This window comes from Miniopterus schreibersii, assembly GCF_964146895.1.
Source record: "Miniopterus schreibersii genome assembly, chromosome: 21".
In the NCBI taxonomy this organism is placed as follows: Eukaryota; Metazoa; Chordata; class Mammalia; order Chiroptera; family Miniopteridae; genus Miniopterus; species Miniopterus schreibersii.
This window is the reverse complement of record NC_138123.1, coordinates 8051802-8077571: the sequence shown is the minus strand read 5'-3', so window position 1 is coordinate 8077571 and position 25770 is coordinate 8051802. Positions and strand designations below refer to the sequence as shown.

General features: G+C 34.4%; 1 protein-coding gene across 9 annotated transcripts in view; it reads left to right on the top strand.

The window, feature by feature from the left end:
• CDC42BPA (CDC42 binding protein kinase alpha) overlaps positions 1-25770 on the top strand; it is a 145877-nt gene that overhangs the window by 75754 nt on the left and 44353 nt on the right. For 3 of the 9 annotated variants that reach the window (XM_081124174.1, XM_081124179.1, XM_081124178.1), the window contains exons 11-22: positions 2491-2613; positions 6145-6278; positions 8866-9108; positions 9360-9470; positions 10499-10746; positions 13729-13834; positions 16366-16490; positions 18393-18498; positions 18905-19053; positions 20523-20614; positions 22859-22935; positions 23994-24041. In XM_081124174.1, the coding sequence (XP_080980300.1) occupies positions 2491-2613; positions 6145-6278; positions 8866-9108; positions 9360-9470; positions 10499-10746; positions 13729-13834; positions 16366-16490; positions 18393-18498; positions 18905-19053; positions 20523-20614; positions 22859-22935; positions 23994-24041 (1562 nt within the window). The remainder of the gene's footprint in view (positions 1-2490; positions 2614-6144; positions 6279-8865; positions 9109-9359; positions 9471-10498; positions 10747-13728; positions 13835-16365; positions 16491-18392; positions 18499-18904; positions 19054-20522; positions 20615-22858; positions 22936-23993; positions 24042-25770) is intronic. The other 6 variants (XM_081124175.1, XM_081124173.1, XM_081124180.1 and 3 more) reach the window with 2 other exon arrangements.

The window sequence follows — 25770 nt, the reverse complement described above, 5'->3', positions numbered from 1 at the left end:
GGCTCATATAACTAAATACAACAGATTGAGTGGCTTAAAAACAACAGAAATTTATTTCTCATAGTTCTGGAGACCGGAAGTACAAGATCAGCATCCATTATGGTCAAGTGAGAGTTCATAACCAGTGTCTTCTTGCTGTGTCCTCACCTGGTGGAAGGAGCTAGGGATCTTCAACAACTCTCTTTTATAAGGCCCTAATTTCATTCATGAAGACTCCACCCTCATAACTTAAGCATCTCTCAAAGGCCATATCTTCTGATACCGTCTTTAGGTGGTTACAATTTCAGCATGTTAAATTGAGTGACACAAACATTCAGAACATAGCACCCAATCCATTGCTGTTGATCATTTTGGTTATTTCCAGATATTGACTATTGCAACCCTAGTTTCTCTGAACATATCCTCCCTCCCTCCCTCCTCCCTCTCTCCCTCTCCCCCTCTCTCTCTCCCCCTCTCCCTCTCCCCCCCCTCTTTCTCTCTCATATGTACTTATTTCTCTTGGACATCTATCTAGGCGTAGGATTTCTGGGTCATGGAATAGTGTGCTTTTAGCTATTCTAGTGTCTCTATGGTGGCATTATGCTATAATTTTAATTTGTGCTTCCCTAGTAAGTAATGAGGTTGAGTGTCTTTTCATATATTTACTATCCATTTAAATATTTAGTCTTGTGAAGTCCCTAATTTAAGGTTCTTGCCCATTTTTTTCAGTTAGGTCTTTATATGCCCTTTTTTGAAAAATAACTGTTACTTTACCATTTCACAAACAGTATAAAAACCTTGCAACAGTCCTTTGTGTGATTGTTATATATTTTACCTCAGTGTTGTAAACCTTTCAACACATTTATTGTTACTTTCAATATTTATTACTCATTAATTTTAAAAATATCTTTTTATTTACCCACATAGTTACCCTTTAAGTGCTCTTTATTTCACCCTAGTTATTTATATTTCCATCTGGAATCATTTTTCTTTAATCTGAAGAACTTCCTTTAGTGTTTCTTTTGATATGTGACAAAAATCTCTCAGATTTTGTCTTAGATGCGTTTGCCTTCATTTTTTAAAAAAATTATCTTTATTGTTGAAAGTATTAGATGTCCCTTTTTATACCCCCCCCCCCCCCCATTGACTCCCTCCTCCCCACTCCCATCCCCTCCCCGGGAAGGATACTTGGCTGGGGTGGAAATCTAGCTTGGCTTTTTTTTTTTTTTCTTTCATTGCTGTACAAATATTATTCCACTGTTTTCCTACATCCATTGTATTTGAAAATCCAACTATTAATCTTGGCCTCTTGAATGTACACTCTTTTCCCTCTCCCTGCTTTTAAGGTTTTCTCCTTAACTTGAGTTTCAAGCAGTTTTACCTGCCTACGTGTAGTTTACTTTGTATTAATATAAAGTCCTGTGTGGATGCAGTGAGCTTCTGGAATCTTGATTGATATCTTTTATCAATTTTGGAAAATTCTGAACTATAATCTCTGTGGATTTTTCCCCCTTTCACTCCTCTCCTTCTGGGACTCTAGTTGTATGTATCTTAGACTGTGTCCCACATTTCTGATCCTGTTCCTCCCATTCTTAGTTTTCTTTGTGTTTAATTTGAATATCTTCTATTGACTTGCCTCAGGTTCATAACATTAGTAGGACATACCGTCTAGGTTTGTGTAAGTGTACTGTATGACGTTTGTACAACCAAATTGCCTAAGAATGCATTTCTCAGAAAATAGTGTTGTTAAGTGGTGCACGACTAATATAGAACAATTAGTAATGATTTGTACTAACAAAAAGTATGGTGAGGTAGAGACTATTTAGGAACCCTCCATAAGGTAGAATAATTATTTTAGAACAAGGGTAGCGTCCTTTCTGACATAAATGGTTTTAAAGTTTTTTCCATACCTTTTGATACTATCTGGGAATAGCCTCAATAGTTAATGTTTCTTTAATACCTTGCATCTTCTCATTAGAACCACAAGATAAATAATCTCTTTAAACTGATGAGCCAAAGTCATCTGTGAGTGGGCCTCCTCTTTCATGCATAAAAATTGGAAGGCCAGCGCTTCTACATATTGTATATTAACAACCCCCAAACCTTCCTTCATAGCCAGGTCAGTTTTTCATACATCACCTGACAGAACGTTTGTCACATGATGACACTTTTCTTCATACAGGGTGGGGCAAAAGTAGGTTTAGAGTTTTGAGTACTCAAAACACAGAATTTATTTGTGTATTATTTATTAATTACTGTATTATTTTCCATATTAACAAGTGTAAACCTACTTTTGTCCCACCCTGTATATTGTAATTTTAAAGACATACAGTGGAGTTTTGTGATTTAATTTTAATGTGTTTACATGCTTTTTTTTTAATGGATAAGATGTGTTGACTAGTGGAATTATATAAGGATTTCTCTAGAAAGAAATATATATTGCCATTAGTTTTAAAAATTTAATGTATGGATAGATTTCTTATTTTTTTCCTTTTATTCTTCTTTTTAAAGAGTCCACACAGACTGTCCAAGCTCTGCAGTATTCAACTGTTGATGGTCCACTAACAGCAAGCAAAGATTTAGAAATAAAAAATTTAAAAGAAGAAATTGAAAAACTAAGGAAACAAGTAAGAGGTAAATTTCTGTGATTCACTATAAATGGAGTTTAGTAGATCTTTAAAAATGTTTTATTCCACACACACAACATTTATTGAGTACTTGTCATGTGTCATGTGGTCTGGGCTGTATGCTAGTGAAGGAGCAAATGAGAATGGTTCCTGCTCTCAAGGAGCTGACGTTTTGGCCGGGGAAAAAGATAAACAAATAGTTTTTGCAATACATACATAAAGGCTACAAAAAAATGAACATAGGTACATGGAGAGTACATAGGAGGCGCACCTAACCCAGATTTAAGTTAGCAAAGATGACTTTTTTGGAAGACCTATTAGTTTGGGATATTTAATTGGAATTTATCTGGCAAAATATACCTATGAGCAGGGGAAAGAGTATTGGGAGTGAGGAAGAACTGACAAGGGAATTACCTGTATGCAGGCATTATGGCATGTGAAATTCATTTTCAGTGTATTGCTGAGATTATAATTAATTTTGACAACGCTTGATGTACCTATTATATGCATTCATTAGTTCATTCATTCAACAAATATTTATTGAGCACCTACTATGTGTACCAGGTGTTGTTTTAGGCTCTTGGGATGCTAGAAGGGACAAGAACTTCAAAATAGAGCAGGATAAGAGGAAAGGATCACAAGTGCGTGATGCGGAGTTTCATAATTTTAAGTAAGGTGGTCCAGGTATAAGCCTCATTGAAAAGGCGATTTGAACAAAAACTTGAAGACGGTTACGGAGCTTAGCCATCAGTTGAATTGGGAACTCATGTTGCAAGTAGAAGGACCAGCAAGTGCAAGGGCCCAGAGTCAGAAGGGGCCTCTTAGTTCAAATGAAACAGGACAGCATGGCTGGAGTAGGAGGAGCAAGCAGGGAGAATGGAAGCAGATGAGGCTGGGGAGCTAGAGGGGTGGAGAGCCCTTTTGTCTGATCAGTAGTCTTACTGAGTGTTTACAGGGCTTTGGGTTTTTTCTGGAAGTGAAATGTGAACCTTTTTCAGGGTTTAGAGTCATCCTGCAATCTGAGTAAGTTTAAAGAGAGAGCAGTCTATTTTATATTGATAACAGCTATTTATTCTCCCTGTTCATTATATAATTGTTTTAAGTATTTCCTCTCCATATATTTTAGAAGAACATCAGGCAAGCCTATAATGTTTCCTTCAGTCATGAAATATAATTTAGAAAACTGGAGAAAAAAATCCAATTGCATATACCCATATTTTTATATAGCATGCTCTTCCTTCCTTCCTGAAATTGCTGAGTTTCTTGCTTGCTTTCTGTTTAGAGAACTACTTTTAGCCATTTTTTAAAAGATGGGCCTGCTACCAACAGATTCTTAGTTTTGTTTCATCTGAGAATGTCTAAAATTTCCCCTTCATTCCTAGGGAATATTTTTGCTGGACATAGGATCTAATGTTCTTCTCGATGCTTCTTAAGCAAAATCTTTGTTTAAACAAATTACCCACTATTGAGGTTTTTATATCTTTTCTTTCCCTATAGTAACGTTTTCCAATATTTTAAAACTCTTAGAAAAATTTAGTAAATTTATAATTATTTACAATTTCATTTTAGTATCTGCTTTCCTCATTACACTCTGACTTCAAGAAGGTGGGACAAAGTTTCCTACCATATAATAGTCACTTAATGCATATTTTTTTTACCATCTGCAGACCAAAATAAAATTCATACACTCATTTAATATTTTTATGAGAAAATGAGGATTTTTTTAAAAAATAAAACATTTTTGTAACCCATAATGTGCTTTATAACACCCACTCTTTTATTGCCTTGAGGTTGGTGGTTTGTGCCTCCATGAACTGTCTCTCTCCAACCCTAAACTCTTTCCCTCTCCCTTTCTTTCCCTTTTTCCCTCTCCCTTTCTTTCCCTCCCTCTCCATCTCTCTCTCCCTCTCTCCCTCTCTTTCTCTCTCTTTTCCTCTCCTCCTCTCCCTCTCCCTCTCCCTCTCTTTCCCCCTCCCTCTCTCTCCCCACCTCTCTCCTCTAAATTATGTAAGTAAAGGAAAAGTATAGTGAGTGGATAGGGACAATAATAGATGTTGTACTCATGATTAGAGGTAAAATCTCATCTCACATGAGTTCTGAATTACTTTAGAAATAAGAGCATAATGGAAAAGCTATGACATTATGCTCTGTGGATCAGAGAGAGATGCTTTCCTTGTTGTTCCACTCTCCTTCTGACTCCAGTCTTAGCCCCTTTGCAATTTATCAAATGCAACTTTGCAAATATTTTCAAAAATTCTAAAAAAACTATGCTATCCATAAAAGTATTTAGGCTTTCAAAATACCTAAGATGAATAAGATTTTAATCTATAACTTTAGGGTACTAAATATTAGTAAATTATTGAATTTAAGAAATCTTGAACCAGTTAGCATGTGATACACTGATACATTTATGTGACTTTTTGACTATAGGACTTATCTGTATAAATGAAATATTTACTCTTCAGTTGGACTAACATAGTATAAATACTACTTCATTTATTGAAAGCACCAAACTCAACAACGCACAATTATTTGTGCATTTGTTCTCATACTTTTAATTTGCAAACGAATCGCCAAGAATCTTGTTAAAATACAGATTCTGATTCAGTAATTCTGATTCAGTAGGTTTGGAGTGGGGCCTGAGACTCTGCATTTCTAACAAGCCACCAGAGGATGCTAATGCTACTTGTCTGAGGATATCACTCAGAGTAACGAGGTTGTAAAGAATAGAAAATATCCTGAACAGAATTAACAATGAATGTGTTTTGATTTTTCTGTTTTCAATGGCTTCGGTTCTTTAAATATTGCCAGGAACATTTTATATCAATTTTTTAAACATATACTAAATATAATTTATTTTGCTTCATAATAAATCTTTTTTAAGTGGTAATGTTAAACATTATAATAACATTACTTTCTAAATTGGAGAGACTGATGCAAGAATTCCTGGGCTCAGGTCTTAGCTTGGATACTCATTTAGCAATGTGCCCGTTGGCATGTTATTCAACTCCTTTGAGTCTCGGTTTTTTATCTGAAAAATAGAGGAATGGATCTCAGAGGTTTTTTTAAATACTTTTAGAAGTCAGAGTTTATTCTTCAGTAATCACTAGTAAAACCAGGCTGGGTGATCTGAAACCACAATATTAGAAGCGAAACCATCTTACAATGACTACCACCACCACACAAATGCCAGTCACCAGTGGAAGAAAACTTTTCTGTTTTGTTTGTTTGGCTGGTTTTGTTCTTTTTTGTTCCTTGTAAGTTTTTGATTGGTTCTAAAGGTACTGTTTTCTAGAAGTATAGTCTTTTTATTTTAATAGACATGTAAGGCATTATGGACATTTTCACACCGGCATTAACTCTTCTCCATCTTTACAGTGATAAGCATGTAGTTGTCATAAGCCAGAGGGGTATGTGGACTCAGTAAGCCTAATACCAAATTCAAAATACTTTTTAAAAAAATTTAATTGCTTTAAACTTTGGTTTCAAGAATTTGCTTTTATACAAATAGTAAAAGAAACACTATTTTCTCTTTTAGAATCGAGTCACTTGGAGCAACAACTTGAAGAAGCTAATTCAGTGAGGCGAGAACTAGATGATGCTTTTAGACAAATCAAGGCTTATGAAAAACAAATCAGAACGTTACAACAAGAAAGAGAAGAATTAAATAAGGTAAGAAATACGGATAGCTCATTAAAGGCTTTCTGAATTCTTGTTTAATTTGTATCTTGAAAGCGTTCATAATGAATTGTACATAGTGTATTTTATCTGTAAAAAGTTGGTTTAAAAAGTTAAGAATTATTTTGGTGTATGTCATTTGATTAATAGCTAGTAATGAAAAACTTACATTCTTAAGGCTTAAAAGTTCATAACCTTTTGTTTTGGAAAGTTACTAATAAAATGACTTGTTTAAAAGTGAATGTTACTGAAAAAGAAATATGGAGAAATAAGAGAATAGTAAAATCAGTGTAGCATCTGTGGAAAAATTAAAAATATAGGCACATTTTCATTGTGACTTGCTGATATCAACCTTCTTAAAAGATTATAATAGAAAATTTCTTTAATGCTTTAATGATTTTTTTAAAAATGTCAGTTTGTCTTTCAAAGCATAGATGAACAAACTAAAGTTTTCATAAGAACTTTGTGTAACACTTAAACAGTGTTATAGACATCAACAAAATATATTAATACTAGGACACCGTAATATAGTCCAATAGGTAAATAATATTGAAGCACTAGAGAAAAATACTGTACTTAATTGGCATATTTTTTTAAATGTTGGAATTAATACTAGCCAATGCAAAAAAGAAACGAGTGCCTTATGGTATAGTAAAAATTGTATCCTATGATGTAGTGTATAATACATTGATAATACAGAGTGAAATCCTGCTGGGGAAGATTTGTAAGTCTTGCTTTTAAACAAATAACCTTTTGCTGATGAAGCTAATAAAAAAGACATGAAAGTTAAGTACATTTGTTCAAGATCATGATAGAGCTAGAAAGTGGTAGAGCTGGAATTTCAACACAAGAAGTGTAGTTCCAGAGTTCATGCTTCTCACTTTATATATCACTAGAACTGATTTGCTAATGTCTTTTTTTTTAGGATTTTTTAAAAAATTATCTTTATTGTTGAAAGTATTACACATGTCCTCTTTATTTCCCCCATTGACCCCTTCACCCTGCACCTGCCCCCTCCCTTTTTTAGGATTTTTAAAATTTGTTTTCATCAGTAAGATTATCTTGCAATTTTTTTCCTTACCTTTCTGATCTTTTCTTGATATCAAGATTATACTGATCTCATAGAATGAGTTAAGTAGCATTACCTCTTTTTGTATTTGCCAAAAGAGTTTGTGTAAGAGGAACATTTTGTACCTTGAAACACTGGAGGAATCAACTGTAAAACCATCTGAACTTGGAGAGTCTCTCCTGTTAGGGGGATGGGAGAAAGTTTATTGGTTTAGTTACTTTAATTGTTATAGGACTATTCAGGCATTTTATTTCTTCTTAAAACCTGTTGATAAATTGTAATTTTGTAGGCATTTGTTCATTTCATAAGGTAACAAATGTATTGGTACAGTTTTTCAGTACTTCTTTTATTACCTTTTTTTAACTCTTCTAGATCTATAGTTACAAACTCTTAATATTATTTTTTTGTGCATTCTTATTCCCTTATTTGATTTCATCAGATGTTTTCTTGTTTTATTTATTTATTTATTTCAAACAACCAGCTTTTGGTTTTGTCGACCCTCATTCTCACATTTCTTTTTCACTAATTTATACCCTTTATCTTCTCATATTTTGGGGCAGGGGTTAATGTGTTTTCTTTTTATGTGGAATTTCATTGCATTTCAAGCCTTTTTTTTAAGTTTCAGTGTAAGTATTTCAGGACTATAAATTTTTTGCTAAATACAGCTTTTACTGCTTCAAGTTTCAGTATGTACTAAATATTTTTAGTGTTTTGCATTTTCAATTCTAAATAATTTAGTATTTTTATGATTTTTCTTGTTCACTAATGAATTTTTATGGAACTTCGCCTTTTAATTTGTTATCCTCTTCCAAGGAAATGCTTATTGATTTTAGAGAGCGGAGAAGAGAGTGAGAGCGAGAGAGAAGCATCAGTTGGTTGCCTCTGGTGCACCCTGACCTGCAATCAAATCTGCATCCTTTTGGTGTATGGGACAGTGCTCCAACTAACTGGGCCACCCAGCCAGGGCTAGCCTTTTACTTTGTGATTTCTATTTTAATGATAATATTATTTTAAAAACTTGATCTGTATGATATCTGTTCTTTGAAATCTACTAAGACTTGCTTTATGGCTTAGGCTGTTCCATTTTTAAATGTGCAATATATGCTTGAGAAGAATGTGTGTTACCAGGATTGGGTGCCAGCTTCTATATGTGAGGCTTGTTAATTGAGCTTTTTAAGTCTTTTTTTATATGCACAGATATCCATTAAATATCACAAAGTTTTTATTTTGACCATTACATCTTGTATTCCTACACTTTTTATTTGTAGAAACCAAGGTACTAGAAGGTTAAGCCTGCAGTTCCTTTGCAGTTAGCATGTTAGCATAAGGAATTGAGAATTTGAACAGAGTACCATGCTCTTAATATCTGTTCAAAAGTAGTTCATTTATTTTAATTTTATCCTAAGGTGAATAATTTTGGCTCTTCTTGACTTCATTATAGCAACTTTGATGGCCAGATTTGGTCCCTAGGTTGCAGAATTGGTAACTTATATTCTTTTTACAAAACTGTAGGAACTAGTCCAGGCTAGTGAGCGATTAAAAAACCAATCCAAAGAGCTGAAAGACGCACACTGTCAGAGGAAACTGGCCATGCAGGAATTCATGGAGATCAATGAGCGGCTAACAGAATTGCACACCCAAAAACAGAAACTTGCTCGCCATGTCCGAGATAAGGAAGAAGAGGTGGACCTGGTGATGCAAAAAGTTGAAAGCTTAAGGCAAGAACTGCGCAGAACAGAAAGAGCCAAAAAAGAGGTTAGTAGTCAGGCAAAGTTTGTAGTGTCCATGTGGTAGTGCTTAAAGCTGCCTTTTCAGACTAGTGAAATAAAAAATATTTCGTTCTTTAACTTTTCAAAAAGGTTATTTTTTTAGTTTGGTAATGTGATTTAATATGAATTTCAATATTTGCGTTATCTTCCTGTTACAAGGTAAATTCCCATGGGGAAAACATTTTCTTGGAAATACAGTTATAACCAGGAATCTACTGTTTTCATTTTATTTTAAAGCTGGAAGTTCATACAGAAGCTGTAGCTGCTGAAGCATCTAAAGACAGGAAACTGCGTGAACAGAGTGAACACTATTCTAAGCAACTGGAAAATGAATTGGAGGGACTGAAGGTATCATTTGATTTCACATTTATGAAGCTCAATTAATTTTTTCCTCTTTAGGCTTCAAAGGAGTATTAGTTATGTGCTTTCTTTGGTGTAGAGTAAAAATTAGCTATCCTTCCAACCTAGTATTCTTAATTCTCATTTTTACCAGTAGGAAGCTGATATCAACTTTCTAATCATGGTGGAAGGAAGGGAAGACTGTTTAGTGGGAAGAAATAATCTGTCAGGAAAAAGTTAAAATATTTATGCAGAGATGCATCCCTAGATAAGCTCTACTGGTAATTTACATGGGAGGCTTGATTAGATATCTGACCCTCTATCTTGTAAATGACTTAGTTGAGGCTCAGAGGAAGCTTTGTAGATATGTCTGTTAGGTGAGATGAGATCATAAGGGGCATGGGCTAACACATCTTCTTATTACTGAGAGTATATCAATCTAATTTCTAAAAAGGTGGCTTTCAACCAAATTTCTTCTCCTTAATGCCCTACCTAAATGCAAAGAGACCTATCATTTTTTTCTAGAGTGAATATGAAGATGTTAGATTAGACCTTTGTCACTTGTTCCTGGATATTGCAGAAGCCCCATCTTTTTTATTTTTGTATATTATAGCTCTACCATCCCCTACTCCAATTTAATCTTTTAAAAACAAATGTATTTATTACCTTTTATCGGTTCCATATCAGAAAAAAGATGCAGGTAGATTTTCCCCCCTCATCCCATACACCAACAGTAATTGTATATAAACCTAAAATTTTAAGTGTAAAACAAATAATTATGTAAGTATCAGCAGAAAATACAAATACATAATCTTGTGAAGAGGATTGTAAAATACACAATAATAAAGGAATGTACACTGAGAAAAAATTGCAACATGTGGCAGACAAAAGATTAATAGCCTTTAATAAAGAATTATTTTTATGTGATAGTATGCAGAAATTATATTTAGCTATATGAATAGTCCTTTATAGTATAGAAAGAAGTTATTTAATATTTTTTATTCTTATCGATGAACTAATCTTTTATTATTTTATAGCAAAAACAAATCAGTTACTCACCAGGAGTATATAGCATAGAACATCAGCAAGAGATAAGTAAACTAAAGACAGATTTGGAGAAAAAAAGTATCTTTTATGAAGAGGAATTATCCAAAAGAGAAGGCATACATGCAAATGAAATTAAAAATTTGAAGAAAGAACTACATGACTCAGAAGGCCAGCAACTTGCTCTGAACAAAGAAATTATGATTTTGAAAGACAAACTGGAGAAAAACAGGAGAGAAAGGTAAGAATCAAGTTATTTACTCCCCTGATATTTGTTGAATGCCTGGTATGTGCCAGGGACTAGAGCTACACAGGCAATAAACATGTTCCCATCCTCAAGAAGACTCAGTCAAGATTGGTAAATAGAAAATTAGAATACAGCACTATAGGAAAGCATATGGGATGTATAGAGGAGCACCCATAGAAGAGGCATGAAAGGTGACTTCAGTACATCGGGGTTTTTTGGACAAAATGATTTCTAAGTTAAGACCAGAGAAATATATAACTGGAAGAGTATCCAGGCAGAGGCAGCGGAATGTGTCAGGATCTAGAGGATAAGGGGAGCATAGCATGTTCAGAAAATGAAAGCTGTTCATTGTGGTGAAAACAAACAGAAAGGCGAGAGAGGTGAGGAATGAGGCTGAAAGGGAAAATAGAGGCACGCTTATGGAGGAGAGTAAGCAATTCTGACTATTCACAGGCCATTGCAGGAAAATGACATGATTATATTTATATTCTTAAAATATCACTTGTGCAACTGGATGGAGAATGGATTGGAAGGAGCAGACAGCAGATAGGAATTTGCTATGAAAGAGGACGTGGCTGGACCTTAGGTAATAATAATGAAACAGAAGTAGACAGGACTTGGGGGACATAATGACCAGATGTGAGAAATGAGGAACAGGAGAAATTATCAGTGATACTCGGATTTCTAGATTTTAGGCAACTAAATCTATGGTAATATTCGCAACTTATATTAGAAACCTAAGTTTATTCAGTTTGGTACATTGATTCAACAAAAGTTTTAGTACGTACTATGTGCAGAGGCACTGGGAACATGGCAGTGAACAGAGAAAAAAAAAATTATTCTTATGGGGCTTTCCTTTAGTTATGGTGGAAGATTGTAAACAATAAGTAACATACCAAACATAATAGATAATGATACATGTCAAGAACAAAAAGTAAGGCAGAGGACAGGGCTGTGAAGCATTTCGGGGAAGGATATAATTACATATGTAGGATGCCCAGGGAAAACGATACTGAGAACGTGCTTTCTCAGTGAGGACTGAAGACAGTGCGGGGGGCATCTACAGACGTATGAGAGGGGTGTGGGGAGGGTGGGATGAATAGGCAGAGTACAGAGGAATTTTAGGGCAGTGAAACTACTTTGCATGATGCCATAATAGTGGAAATGTCATTGTACATTTGTTCAGACCATAAGAATATACGACGCCAGTAGTGAACCCTGGCGTGAACTTCGGAACGTGGAAGAGCGAGTAGAGTGTATGGGCACAGAGGAAGGCCGAGAGGGTGGTGGGAACATGTGATGTGCTGAGCTCTCTTGAATTGGGCATGTTGAACTTCAGGTGCCTGGGAGACATCTTTGTGGAGATAGCAAGTCAGCAGTTTGAAGCCCAGAAAAGCTTCAGATGTAAATTCAGAGTTTGTGAGCATAATAGTCATTGAAATCAGTAGTGTAGTAGATGAGATAGGATAGCTCAGGGAAAGTGGGGGAGGGGAGGATTCCAGCACCCGAGACAGAATACTGAGGAGCACTGGCACCTATGGGAAGGATACAAGGGAAGTTCGTAAAGGCAGCTGAAAGCCAGGAGCTTGTGGTATCACTGAAGCCAAGAGAAGAGAACATTTCAGGAGGAGGGGAATGGACAGTACCGGCAAAGGTAGCCAGTAGGTTGGATGTAATGGCAATTAGATGGGTGGGTTTTGAGAGCAGTTCTTTGAGGTGGTGGTGACAGAATCCGAATTTTGGTGGATGAGGAACAGTTAGGCGACGAGAAAGTGGATACAGCCAACCCTTTGAAGGTTTCTGGATGGTTACCAGAGAACGCGAAGATGAGGAAAGTGGAAAATGAAATGCGATATAGGGCTTAGGGGAGAGTTTGTTTATTTTGTTTTAATATGGAAGAGACTTAAGTTTTGTTTCATGCTAATAGGAAAAACAAATTTTTTTTTACATAGTAATTGTACTCAATTTATTTGAATATTTTTCTGAAGAGACTTTTTTGTAATTTTTCATGTTTTTGTCATTTGCTGTTTGGAGTTGCTGAATCAAGAAAGATTCTTAAACATAACTAAGTGCACATTGTGTCCACATAAATTAAGGAAAGTGGCATATTGCGCTTGGACACAGGACGGTTTATTTTCCTGTAATTTATCATTTAAATTATTATTTAATTTATATTCAACAATTTAGTGGTGCAAGGGATATTTAAGATTACATTTTTAAAATCAAAATTATGTTCTTTGTTGAATTGTGTAAAATTACATTGAATTTCATTTGCTGCTAACTAACATCATCCATCAAACTGCTATGTAAGCCTCTTTATCTCCATTTCTCTATCAATCAGTAAAAACTGATTCCCTTTCTCCCTTAGGGGGTTTTCTAAAAGTCTGTTAGAACTGTGTTTACCTCTAATGGAAATCATTTCTGCCCCCAGAACTATCATTTTAAATAAACTTTATAATATTAAATTTGTTGTGTATGTATGTATAAATGGGTATGTAGGTAGGTACTTAGGTAGGAAGGAAAGAAGTAGCAAAGGAAGGGTTGAGAGTGTTGAGAGAATGGTTGGAAATTTAATTGTGAATTTTCTATGCTGTCAAGAGCAGAGTATAAGGACTCCAATTGTTGTTCATGTGCCCTCTTTCCCTAGCCGCCTGTTTTTCCTACACTTCCTAGTACGTGTGTATATATATAATCAAAGAAGTGAACACGATCCGGAAGTCTGCAAATCACAGATGTCTTCCTCAGATTTTCAACTGAAAAACAAAGAAGATGTTACTAAGCAGAGGAATCTATTTATTATTTAAAAGGAAATGGTTGTGATTTTTAACTTTAAGGCAAAAGATTGGGATTTGGAGTAGTCAAGATCTCAGTGACTTTTCAGGATAAAGCATATGGTACAATAGCCAAACCTGGGACATCATGATTTTACTTTTAATTCAATTTCTTTTTTTTCTTTTATGTTTTGAATTGTGTTAGTCAAAGTGAAAGGGAAGAATTTGAAAATGAGTTCAAACAACAGTATGAACGAGAAAAGGTGTTGCTAACTGAAGAAAATAAAAAGCTGACAAGTGAACTTGATAAGGTGAGTGATCAAATCTCAGTTATACTCGTTGAGCATGTGCTAGATGTTCAGCATTGTGATAGAAACCATGGATATACTTTATATTTGGTGTATATTTTTTGTTTAATATTCCTCCTTGTATACCAGGATTGCTTTTTGGAACAGGCAATTTCTCATACCAATCCGTACAGGAGCGTTTTGGAGAGGGGATTTCGCTTATCTCTTCTTATACTTTGTCCCATTTATTTTTTTGAGCCTTTGTTCTTTATTTCACTTCCCATCTATTCTCCTTTTTATTCTCTATCTCATATTCATCACTTAATTCGGTCATGGCTAAGTTAAGGCTGGCGCTTGACAGGAACTGGAACAATTAGGCCAAACTAGAGAAGTTTTGACAACTAGAATATCATATTCATGCTGGGAACCTGATAATAGCATTGATCTGTAAGAATCCAAAGAAACCAACTCTGCCTACACTGTGTAGCTTGAGTAAAGAGCAGAACCATAGATTAAACTTGTAAATAGCCGGATTAATGAACAAAATTTCAAATACTTTAGTGTATCAGGTTTCACAAGTGGTCATCATTCTGCATTTCTTTTGCCAGCTGTTAACAAGCAGTTGTAAAAATCCTATTAACCGGAAGTTTTGATGATTTTATTTACATTTAAATAGGGTTTGGATAATTGTGTTTTATAATGATTTTTAGGATTTTCCTCTAATTTAAGTATTATGTTCAATTATTAGTAATTCCAATAATAGACTGAAAGACCATGACTAATCATAAAAGGGAGACCATTGTATCTCTTTTCCATTGTGTTCCATATATATTTCCATTTTTCTCAGTATTTTTCCCAGGATTATTTAGTTTTCTAATCACAGACTAGGAAATGGCAGGATATGCTATGAACACAGGTAGAGTTCATATTTTTTATTCAGTAATAATGAAAAGGTTAACTTTTTTTCCTGAACAAATCTATTTAAAACTACTTGTAATTATTGTAACATGGCAGTGCAAAATTTGCAGTTCCTTCTCTTGCAAATCTCCAGCTGAAACCCCAACCACAGATTAGTTGGAAGGACTGTCAAAAGCAGTGATGATCAAAAAAAAGGATATGTTGCAGGAATTGGTGAAGACACTGCATCTGCAGAAAACGTTCTCAAAAACAGCTGGTAGATTTCTGGCTATGCTAAGAGCCTTTTTTTGAAGGCTCTCAAAAAAAAAAAGTTTTTAAGTGGACACATCAAAAACAATCATTTCAGAGCTCTTGGAATTAACCAGAGGATGACAACTACAAAACATTGCTGAGATAAATTAAGGAATGTCCAAACCATTGGAGAGAGATACCATGTTAATGGGTTGAGCTCATCTCTGCCCTAATCTCTATAGAATCTTGGTCAGTAGAGCCTTGGCTGCCTCCTCATCTCCCCGTGCCTTTCTGCAGATGAGTACTGTAGGAAGTATTCCTATATGAAAAAAATGTTTAATCCAGTCTCTGGTATTCTCTTTTATTTGTATATTAATCCTCACCTGAGGGTATTTTTTCCATTGCTCTTCAGGGAGGGAGGGAGAAAGAGGGAGAGAGAAAGAAAAAGAAAAAGAAACACTGACATGAGAGAGACACATCAACCAATTGCCTCCTGACATTCCCCAGCTGGGGGCAGGGACCAAACCCGAAACCCAGGTACATGCCCTTGACTGGGAATCGAACCCACGACCCTTCTGTGTGCAGGCTGAAGCTCTAGCCACTGAGCCACACCAGCCAGGGCTATGGTATTCTGTTATAGCAGCCTGAATGAACTAAGCTAGGAACCTATAAAAGACTTGAAAGATGCAACAACCTATTTAAGCTATGTTTACTGTTGGTATTATGATTCAATTTAACAGATTTAAGTTTTTTGATATTTTGAGATAACTGGAAATTTGAACAGTTACTACCTATGTGAATGTGATGATATCAAGAAACTTGTTAAATTTGTTTTAAGTATGATAATATTGTGGTTGTATTTAAAAAGATCCTGTTTTCTAGAGATACTTATACGCATAAATTTACATAGATGAAATTATATGATGTCTGGTATTTGCTTCAGAGTAATACAGGAGGACTGGTAAGAAAACAGGAGTACAAATGAATTAACATTGACATTGTGGTAATAGTTGTTGAGGCTGGGTGATAGGCTCGTGGGAAGTTACTTAAACTATATGTCCATTTTTATATATGCTTGAAATTCTTCATAAATATTTTAAAAAAGGATGACATAGAGGCATTTTCAGACAAAAAGTGAGAGAGTACTACTGGCAGAATTGGAGAGTTCTTTAGGCAAATGGAGAATGTTCACAAATGGGACTGATTCAGTGTAGGGAGCAAAAGGAAAAAGCAAAGGCAGGAGAATTCAGAGTGATGTTTCCAAATCCATGACCAGAAGGGTAATAAGGTATCAGCAAGACAAGCATTTTTGAGTGGAATATGGTGAATTTACGATTTAACAAGAGGCATCTGAGCACCTTGAGTTCCTGTTCCTAAAAGTCACGTGTCTTGAAACTGCCTTTCAGCTTACCACTCTGTACGAGAACTTGAGTGTGCGCAACCAGCAGTTAGAAGAAGAAATAAAAGATCTAGCAGACAAGAAAGAATCAGTTGCACATTGGGAAGCCCAAATCACAGAAATAATCCAGTGGTGAGTAGTCTTTTAAATGTGTTTTTGTGGATGATTCTGGACACAGGGTCAAGTTGGTATGAATTCTAGGAGGCAACTAACAAATTACCTTATTTTTTGCTATGAAAAAATAAGTTACTCTAAAAGCATAGTTTTATTACTGACATTATTTATTACTAATCTGTGTTCTATGTTTTCCATTACGTTCCCCAGCTCCAACGGATACCCCATGTCAGCTTTTACACAGCATTATTGAAATCTGGTATTGCTTTCTCTCCTAAAACAGTTGGTCCTTAAAGAACAGAAGAAAGTCATTTACCTTCCTGATGAAGGAAGGAAGCTTTAAATGTGAACTCTCTGGAAAAGATTGGTAGATAGGATGAGAATGAAAGTTTTTATATAATTCCACAAAATACTCATTTTACATTTTTCATATTCAAGTGAAATATGCAAAAGAAATCAGGAATTTGTTTGCTTAAAAGCTGTTATAGAAATGGCCTTGTATTAGATAACAAGTTATTAAATACTTAATAGGCTAAAAGAAAAAGATATATTCCTTGTTCTAAGAGTTCTCACCTACTTCAAAATTAACTCAGATATTCTATCCAAGCTTATAAGGTCAAGAGTCTCAGGCTATTTACAGTTTTTTAGTGTGGTATATTAAAAAATGAAGTAATGCCAAAGCAAATGTTTGGAAACTTGAAATATACAGTAGTCTCCACGTATCTGCAGTTTTGCTTTCCATTATTTCAGTTACCTCTAGTGAACTGCAGTCTGAAAATATTAAATTGAAAATTCTAGAAATAAACAATTCATAAGATTTAAATCAGGCACTGTTCTGAGTAATGTAACGAAATCTTGCACTTTCCCACCCCATCCCGTCCGGGACATGAACCATCCCTTGACTACTCAGAAGTCTATATTCTAAAGATGCTAAAATAAGGCTCAAGATTTAAATTTGTATGCTGTATGCATCACAGATACATATTAATTTTCCTGAAATATTATACTTTGCTCATAGCTATTCAGTGGCCTAAATATTATTTTTGAAAACAACCAGCCTGCACAAAGTAGTCTTCCCCAGAGTGTATTAGAATATACTTCTGAGCGTTGCACATTTCAACTTTTTTCTTTGTGGAATTATAGCTTTCTGTATACAAATGATTTTCATTCTTGAGAATAGTACCTTTTGTAGATTTTCATATGGTAGCTCTCCCTGACCCTGTTCTTCCCTTGTTTAGAGGGGATGTAACAAAAAGCAGACTTTCTCTTGAGAAATTATAATATGTGGAATTTGTTTTATTAAATATAATTTGAAAACATTTCTACCTAAAATCTTAATAGTTGCATCAGCAAGATAGTCTTTAAAACAGTAAATAGGAACTGAGTTTCAGTAAACTTTAATCTTTTCTCTTTGATTATTTTATTTACCATTTTAGAAAACAGAAGAGCTTTGTTACAATACAACTTTGATTTTTGCAGAATATGCTTTTTTAAGCTAAACTTTCTAAATATAGTGTACTTCAATTTTAAGAAGGGCATGTTACGTTTTTATAACAAAACAGAATCCAATTAATGAGAAATCTTAATATTTTTTGGAAATCACGAGGGGTGAGTTTAATGTTAGATTAAAAGAGTATTACTTCTGTGGTTCTTGGGTGAAGTTTTACTGATTTATCAGGTATGAGTAACTTGGACTTTCCTAAACGTGGGCAGCTTTGATTTGTTCAGTGAGCCTCTTCCCACTTTTCGACAGATAGTAGTACTATGGTAGAACTTTTGAAAGAAGGTATTTGAGGACATCTTTAAATTTCTATAACTTTTCACTTATTTCTTTGTAATGCTTTAAAATAATATGTATCTTGCTGAAGTTTTTGTTTTACTTTTGTGCTTTATCTCTGTTTTTATATGTACATATTTTAGGGTCAGCGATGAAAAGGATGCACGAGGATATCTTCAGGCCTTAGCTTCTAAAATGACTGAAGAGTTAGAAGCATTGAGAAATTCCAGCTTGGGTACACGAGCAACAGTAAGCTGCCATTTCTGCACAGAGACTCATCATAATGGGGGCAGGGAAGGCTCAGAAACACTATAATAAATCTGAGTACATCAGTTTGTCTAGGCTTTAGCCTACTGTAAAGTTTTCATGAGAAATCAGTTAGTCCAAGTCTTTTCAGTTTAGGAAATTATAACATAGCTGCTTAACTATAATTTGTGTGGCTAGTCATTATTGATAATAACTATAAAAAATAAACTCTTACATTTGAGTATACAGTTTTTTCTAAGTTTAATGAAAAATATTTTTTCACAACCAGTGTTTTTATTCTGTTTTGTTATTAGGGAAAGATATTGCTTTTAAGTAGTTTCCAACTTCACTTGGCTTACTAAATTTAAGTGTAAAAAATAGAGCTAAAAACAGTCATATTATTTCATAGGATATGCCCTGGAAAATGCGTCGATTTGCAAAACTGGATATGTCAGCTAGACTGGAGTTACAGTCAGCTCTAGATGCAGAAATAAGAGCCAAACAGGCCATCCAAGAAGAGCTGAATAAAGTTAAAGCATCTAACATCATAACAGAATGGTAAGACTGAATTATATAGTCCTACTAGAATAACTTCTACGTTCGTCCAAAAGTATTTGGAGAGAAGGTACATGTCTGGTTTCCATAAATCTTTTACACATCTTCCCCTTCCACATTTAGGATGAATCACTAAGGTCATTACCTAAATAAACATTCTCTTTAATTCCCTGCAGTAAACTGTAAATAAACCACTTTTTAAATGAAGAAAATCCAAAAATATTCTTGGAAGCCTTTAGTATTGGCTCAGGGAGCTTTTTTTGTTTTTGTTTTTTAATATATCTTTATTGATTTCAGAGAGAGGAAAGGAGAGGGAGAGAGAGAGAGAGAGAGAAACATCAATGATGAGAGAGTCATTGATGGGCGGCCTCCTGCAAGCCCCCGACTGGGGATCAAGCCCGCAACCTAGGCATGTGCCGTGACCGGGACTTGAACCATAGTCTCCTGGATCCTAGGCCGACGCTCAACCGCTGAGCCACGGCCAGCCGGGTGGGTCGGGGAGCTTTGACAGAGAAAATATACAATGAGATCAGCAATCACTGTTGAATGGGAACCACATTACAGCTCCAGTGTGTGCTACTTACAACCTGCACCAGTGGGAACAGTGGCACTGCCACTTGGGAAGGTAGAGACTATGGGAGAAATCTAACAGCCTTGTGGGTGCACCTTGAGAATATTGCCAAGAGAGGACAAAAGCCTGGAAACACAGATTAGAAAGAACCAAAGAAACAGCTCCCAAAACTCAGACAAAGGCAAGCAAAGAGAATAGGAAAAAATCCAGTAGCACAGTAGTGATGTATAAACAGTGTGGAAAGCTATTCCTTCTTCCCTGGGAAATAATAGACTGAGCTAGCCTCTTAGGTTGAGAAAAGTGAGGAGAGAAGGCTGAGTTTGGCCGGTAGGACTGTATCTAAGAGATACACGCATGCACACACCCATTCTCAGATGAAATTTATACTGAGCCCTGATAAAGATTTAAGCAGTTTAAAAAAAAAAAAAAGCTACTGAGTGTCATTCTCTGTGTTGTAATTTGGCATAACTGATTTTCTTCTTGTTCCTAGGACATATGAGTTTTTTCGTAAATCAGGGATATGAGTCAAGCCGAAAATTATATATCTGCTTTACTTTAATGGTTCTCTATGAAAGAAGTCTAACAGAATTCTAAAATTAACTTCTGATAGTAAATATTTTGGGATCATATAGTTGCCATCTACTCAACTCTGCTATCGTGACAGAGCTGTCATAGACAGTATATAACCATAGACAATATATAACTGAACAAGCCTGGTTATGTTCCAATAAAACTTCATTTACACAGGAGTAGATGACAGCCTGGATTTGTTCTCTGGTAGTTTGCATTTCCCTAATTTAGCATGACTGACATTTAAACCAAATAAGGACAACCAAATAAATGATGGCTCGCTAACCAGCAATAAAAATAATGACATTTTTTCTTTTTTCCCTTATTTAAGTAAACTAAAAGATTCAGAGAAGAAGAACTTGGAACTACTATCAGAAATCGAGCAACTGATAAAGGACACCGAAGAGCTTAGATCTGAAAAGGGTATGAGAATGTTTTTTGCATCAATCAGGACTTAATATTCTGTTACGAATACATTTTATTACACAAAAATCAGCTTCCTGTGTAGGTGGAAGAATTTTTCACCTGAGCAGTCCTGGCATCCGTGTGTGTGTGTGTGTGTGTGTGTGTGTGTGTGTGTGTGTGAGAGAGAGAGAGAGAGAGAGATACACATATGTGGTAGACTGGTCTTTGAGTCCCTCTGTTTTACTTAATAAATGTTGTTTATAAAGATTTGATTGTAATAGAAGAACTCACCTTGTCATAAATTTACCTGTTTTTTCAGTGCCACGGACTATTTCATGAATAATATTTTTGTGATTGGAAAAAAATTATAATATACTTTATATTATTCTCACATAGGGGATTCACTCCCAGGGTAGTTGAAGAAACAATGTATGAAATAACTAAAGCTTAATCTAATCCAGTATTAAAAGAGAAATTCAAAGATAAAGAATTATTTTGGTATTTCAGTGTCTCTTTCCATGTTTGGTTCTTAAATTGCTTGCCCTGTAGAATTTCCCAAGTTTTATTCCCATCTTCTTGAAAACATTACTTAAGCATTTTTTCCTTTATTGTGAAAAGTATCTCAGAGTACTTGGTAGCTCTATTACATGAACTTCTTAAACTTTCTTTCCATAATATGGGCATTAAGAAGGTAAAATTTAATAAAAAGAAATTCAGAATGTTTTCTTAATGAAGGGATCTGTTACATGCAGTTGTGAGAAATTAATTTTCTTGACAAAGTCAGTATTCCTGACTGAAAACTGACCTAGTTAATGGGCTTTGTGCTATGTTTGCGTGCTTCCCTGCCATTTCCCAGCCCTGTGACACACAGTGATGTAAAACCAGTTGGGCCTCTGCATCTGCTTTAAAATTGTGGAAGAAAGAAGGTAATCACATAAAGGAGTTAACATGGAATGTAGTAGACAGGCAATAAATGCTTGTTGATTGAATTTCCTAGTGGACAAGAAAAGAAGCAACCCAGAAAAAGTGAATTAGGAACTCAGATTAGGAGCACTTGGCAGTGCTGAAGTGAGAGTCAAACAGAGCTTGTTATACATGAAAATAGAAGGGAACTGTATTATAGAGAGAGTAAAAGAAAAAGAATGTAAGATGTGGAAGCTTGTGGCCCTAAGACAATTTATGTAGAAAAGAGACCAGTGCAGAGGATGACTTACTCTAACATGACACTGACTGCATCATTTTTAGAATAGACCTAAACTTGTGAAAGAAAAATCTCAAAGTTTATCACATTGCTCTGTTTTGAAAACATATTAACCTATAACTTTTTATTTGGATTTGAACATTGTAGAATAATGAAATTTTACTATATGTTGTAACATAATGTACTATACTGCTTAAACAATATAATGTAATATTCACATAGTGAGGGCAAGATTCTTTTTTTTCTGCTTTATTTACTATTCCCATTATCTAGACGTACAGCACATAATAGGCTCTCAGTAAATATTTATTGACTGAGTGAATTTATGAACATACTGCCTTATCTGGTAACTGTGATATGTTATTAGAGAGTAATAAGAAAAGCACACAAATCAGTTGATGCCAGTTCCTGAGGATATGGAAATAAAAAATGTATACTTGGTTATTTCTGCATTTTTGTCGCTAGTATTTATCATTATATGTATATTTTAAGAATTATTTTGGAAATTATGTATTTAAAGTTAATAGCATAGTCAAGAGATAGGCATTCATTCTGTCAATAAAACCGTACCTGAAATCAGATTGAGGCTTTGACAAAAGTTTTTTTCATAACTAAATACACTTGTTTTATCACTGCATTGTTTTTTTATAAAAGATTATTTATGTTAGTGCATTCTGTATACTTGATAGTATATTTCAAAGCAGAAACCTTGTATAGTGATCAGTTATCTTAGAAAAATTAGACATAATCAGGCCTCTATTTTTAAATAGTCTACCAAAAGATTTAATGTGTTGTTTATAATGTACTATACAGGAAAAGAAAGAAATTTAAGAACTCAAGTAAGTCACGAAAACAAGTGTTTTCTGGAGAATAATACAATTTAACTATTAAGCGATATTCCAAGAAACTGTAATTTGGTTTTTTAATATGTAGAGTTAATATCGACCAGCTTTAAAATACAGTAGTTTGGGAACAGCTTTTAATAGATTCAGACAGGAAAAGGTATCCATGAAAATTAGTTTATTGTTCTAGTTTTAAGAAAAGTTGCTGCTGTCTTCTAGGTATAGAGCACCAAGACTCACAGCATTCTTTCTTGGCATTTTTGAATACGCCTACCGATGCTCTGGATCAATTTGAAGTAAGTATTAAGCTTTTCAACTATCCTTTGGGGTCAGTTTAAAAATCACTTGGTGATTTAAAATTCATTTGCAATAAAATGGTTTTATTGTATCCCACATAAGAGGACCTACACTCTTACATATTTAAAAACATAATAGGAAAGGAATATGTTCTGCATTCTATGGAAACTGCAATCACTTTTGTATTTAAGAAAACATATAAGAAAGGTCAACATATGAGAGTCATAAGATTTAAAAGCAATTTCACCTCTTCCCCTGAGAAACAGTAAATGCAGAACAAATCCTGATTTTTGAAGTAATTTTGACTCTTCTTTTTTCTCCAAAGCATAGAGCCATGGTAAAAAGCAGTTGAAAATGTCCAAGTTCACAATAGGGCATTGCTGTTTCTAGTTCCAAATTATTTCAGTTTTTAGGAGTTTATACCAGGAATGCTTTTTTAAAAAGGTATTACATAGAGTGTATTAGGCAGATTCCATGTTAACGAAATAGTGATTCTGTGACTCTTTACCATTCTTTGGTACTTAAATTCTTTGCTAAAAAATAACCCTTTACTATATAAAGTGTTTTTTGCCCCAGAAATTTTACATGAGTGATTATATCTTTATTCAACAAGTAATCATAGGTCTCTGTGGAAGTCAGCATTCTAGGTGCTGGAGATAGTGACGAATTAGAAAAAGTCCGCCCTCAAAGAGTTTACATTCTACCGGGAACAATTAGAGGCAGAAATTGGTTTTCTTTAGTTGTTGCCTTCTAAAGTGTTTACACTGAATTTGATTATTGATTTGCCGTGAGCTTCATTTTATTACATTTTGGGCACAGTATATGAACTATATTTCATTCCTTTGGGAAAGGGGTAACGAACCACTCTCTAAAAAGTAAATAATGAATTTCTAAGTTTCTTGGGAAACAATGACAGTGACTGCTTTTCTCATTTATTTATTTGAATTAATGTCATTTGCCTTTCAATTGTTTTACAAAATTTTTGATTTATTATTTGTTCTTACTAAATTGCTTCATCCATATTTTCTATTTTTTTATTGCTGTATTCGTTAAATAGGATTCCTTTTCTTCTTCCTCATCTTCACTGATTGATTTTTTGGATGACGTAAGTCTTTGATTTTCAAACCAATGAATCCTTCAGTAAAAGAGATCAGTGAATTGATGTAAAGAATTTGCCTAGTGCAGTCAGTTTTAGAAATACCACACTTGATAATTTGTGAGCCATAATTTGCCTCTTTCTTATCTTAAATGTAATGAAGAGTTTATCATTATTAAATGTAATAAAATTAAAATGTACTTTGAAAAATTCTTTGGCCATCAAAGAATCTGTATATTTTCATCCTTTGCATCAGTTCTGAAAAACGGAATGCTTATTTAATTATTGTCACAATATATGGAGAGATAAACAGCTGCTCATTTTTGTTTTTCATGGTGATTTCTATTTTACATTTCCCATCTCTTTTTAGCACTTTATTTAATTTCTCTGATACTTAAAAGTAAACCTCTGGTGGTATAATCAGAAAAAGTGACAAGCTTGATTAAATCTTTCTGTAGGTTTTATAGTAACACAATAATTGAGTACAAATCAATTTTTAATACTGACAGAATTTCTCTTCTAATGTGGAAAATGATTTTAATTCAGTATGTTCTATATGCACTATAAATTGCATTATTTTCTCTCCTAAATTCTATACACTTAATAATTTAGAAGTTCTTAATGTATGTCATTCGTTCTCTTTACAGAAATACCTGACATATGTGTTCTCTTTATTCAACATTAAGTGGCACAGTAATCCTGTCATAAACCATTTTATTATTATGTTAAACATTCACTCTTTCTAGAAATTGGGAAAGAAAATTGGTTCAAATTTAAAGTTGTACATAGAACTAGTTTTTAAACCAGGGGAAAGTCTTTAAATGTTTTATTTTTGCATTTTGCTAAATATAATTATTATATTCAGAGGAATATTAAGCATAATTTTCCACTAAAGGAAACTCTTGATCTAGATTTTTTAAAATTATTTTTAAATTGATTTTTTATCTTTGAAATATTTATATCAATTTTTGCACCTTTGCACTCTAAATGGAAACTCTTTTATTCTTAAGACAAATAATTATTCTGTTTAATTCTACATTGTGATAAAAAGAGAACTAACTTTCCTGATGTACAGTAGTATTTGATGTTATAATCTGTTATATATTTTACTATATGAACTACTCAGTACGGTATTTCCATACAGATATCATTCACCTTCAAAAGAATTGGAAGATTGAATAAATTATTTAAATTGTTCTTTCCACTAGAAAATTATTTTCATTTTTCTTGACAAACTCTTCTCTACATTCCCTTTGTTCTGCAAACATTTTCTAATGTAAAACACAGGAGTTGTGTGTTTTGGCAAATAGGGAGCTTTTCCCAGCAGAAGAGCCTGTAGGGGTGCACACCTCAGCTGGCTCCCCTCTTGTCTCTGCTCTCAGTGCTGCTGCCACCACCGCCCAGTTGTAGTCACTGTTTCCTGCTTCCGTGTTTCTTCCAGGAGTACTCTTTCTCATCCTTTACCTACTGTTACTCAGCAAAAATTTCATTCAAACATACAACTAAATTTTAAAGCAGTACAGAGGAACAATTACAAAGTAAAAAGGAGTTGAGTTTTCAAAGGCTGCTGAATCTTTATGATTCAGGCTCCAGCTCTTAAAAGACATGGTTTTTCCCTCATTTACTGCCTAAGCTCTCTTCTCCCAATTTATTATTGATTAAGCACATAAGTAGACTCAAATTCTGTCTCTGCTACTTTTTCTAGGTATATAATTTGGAGCAAGTTATGTAACGTTCC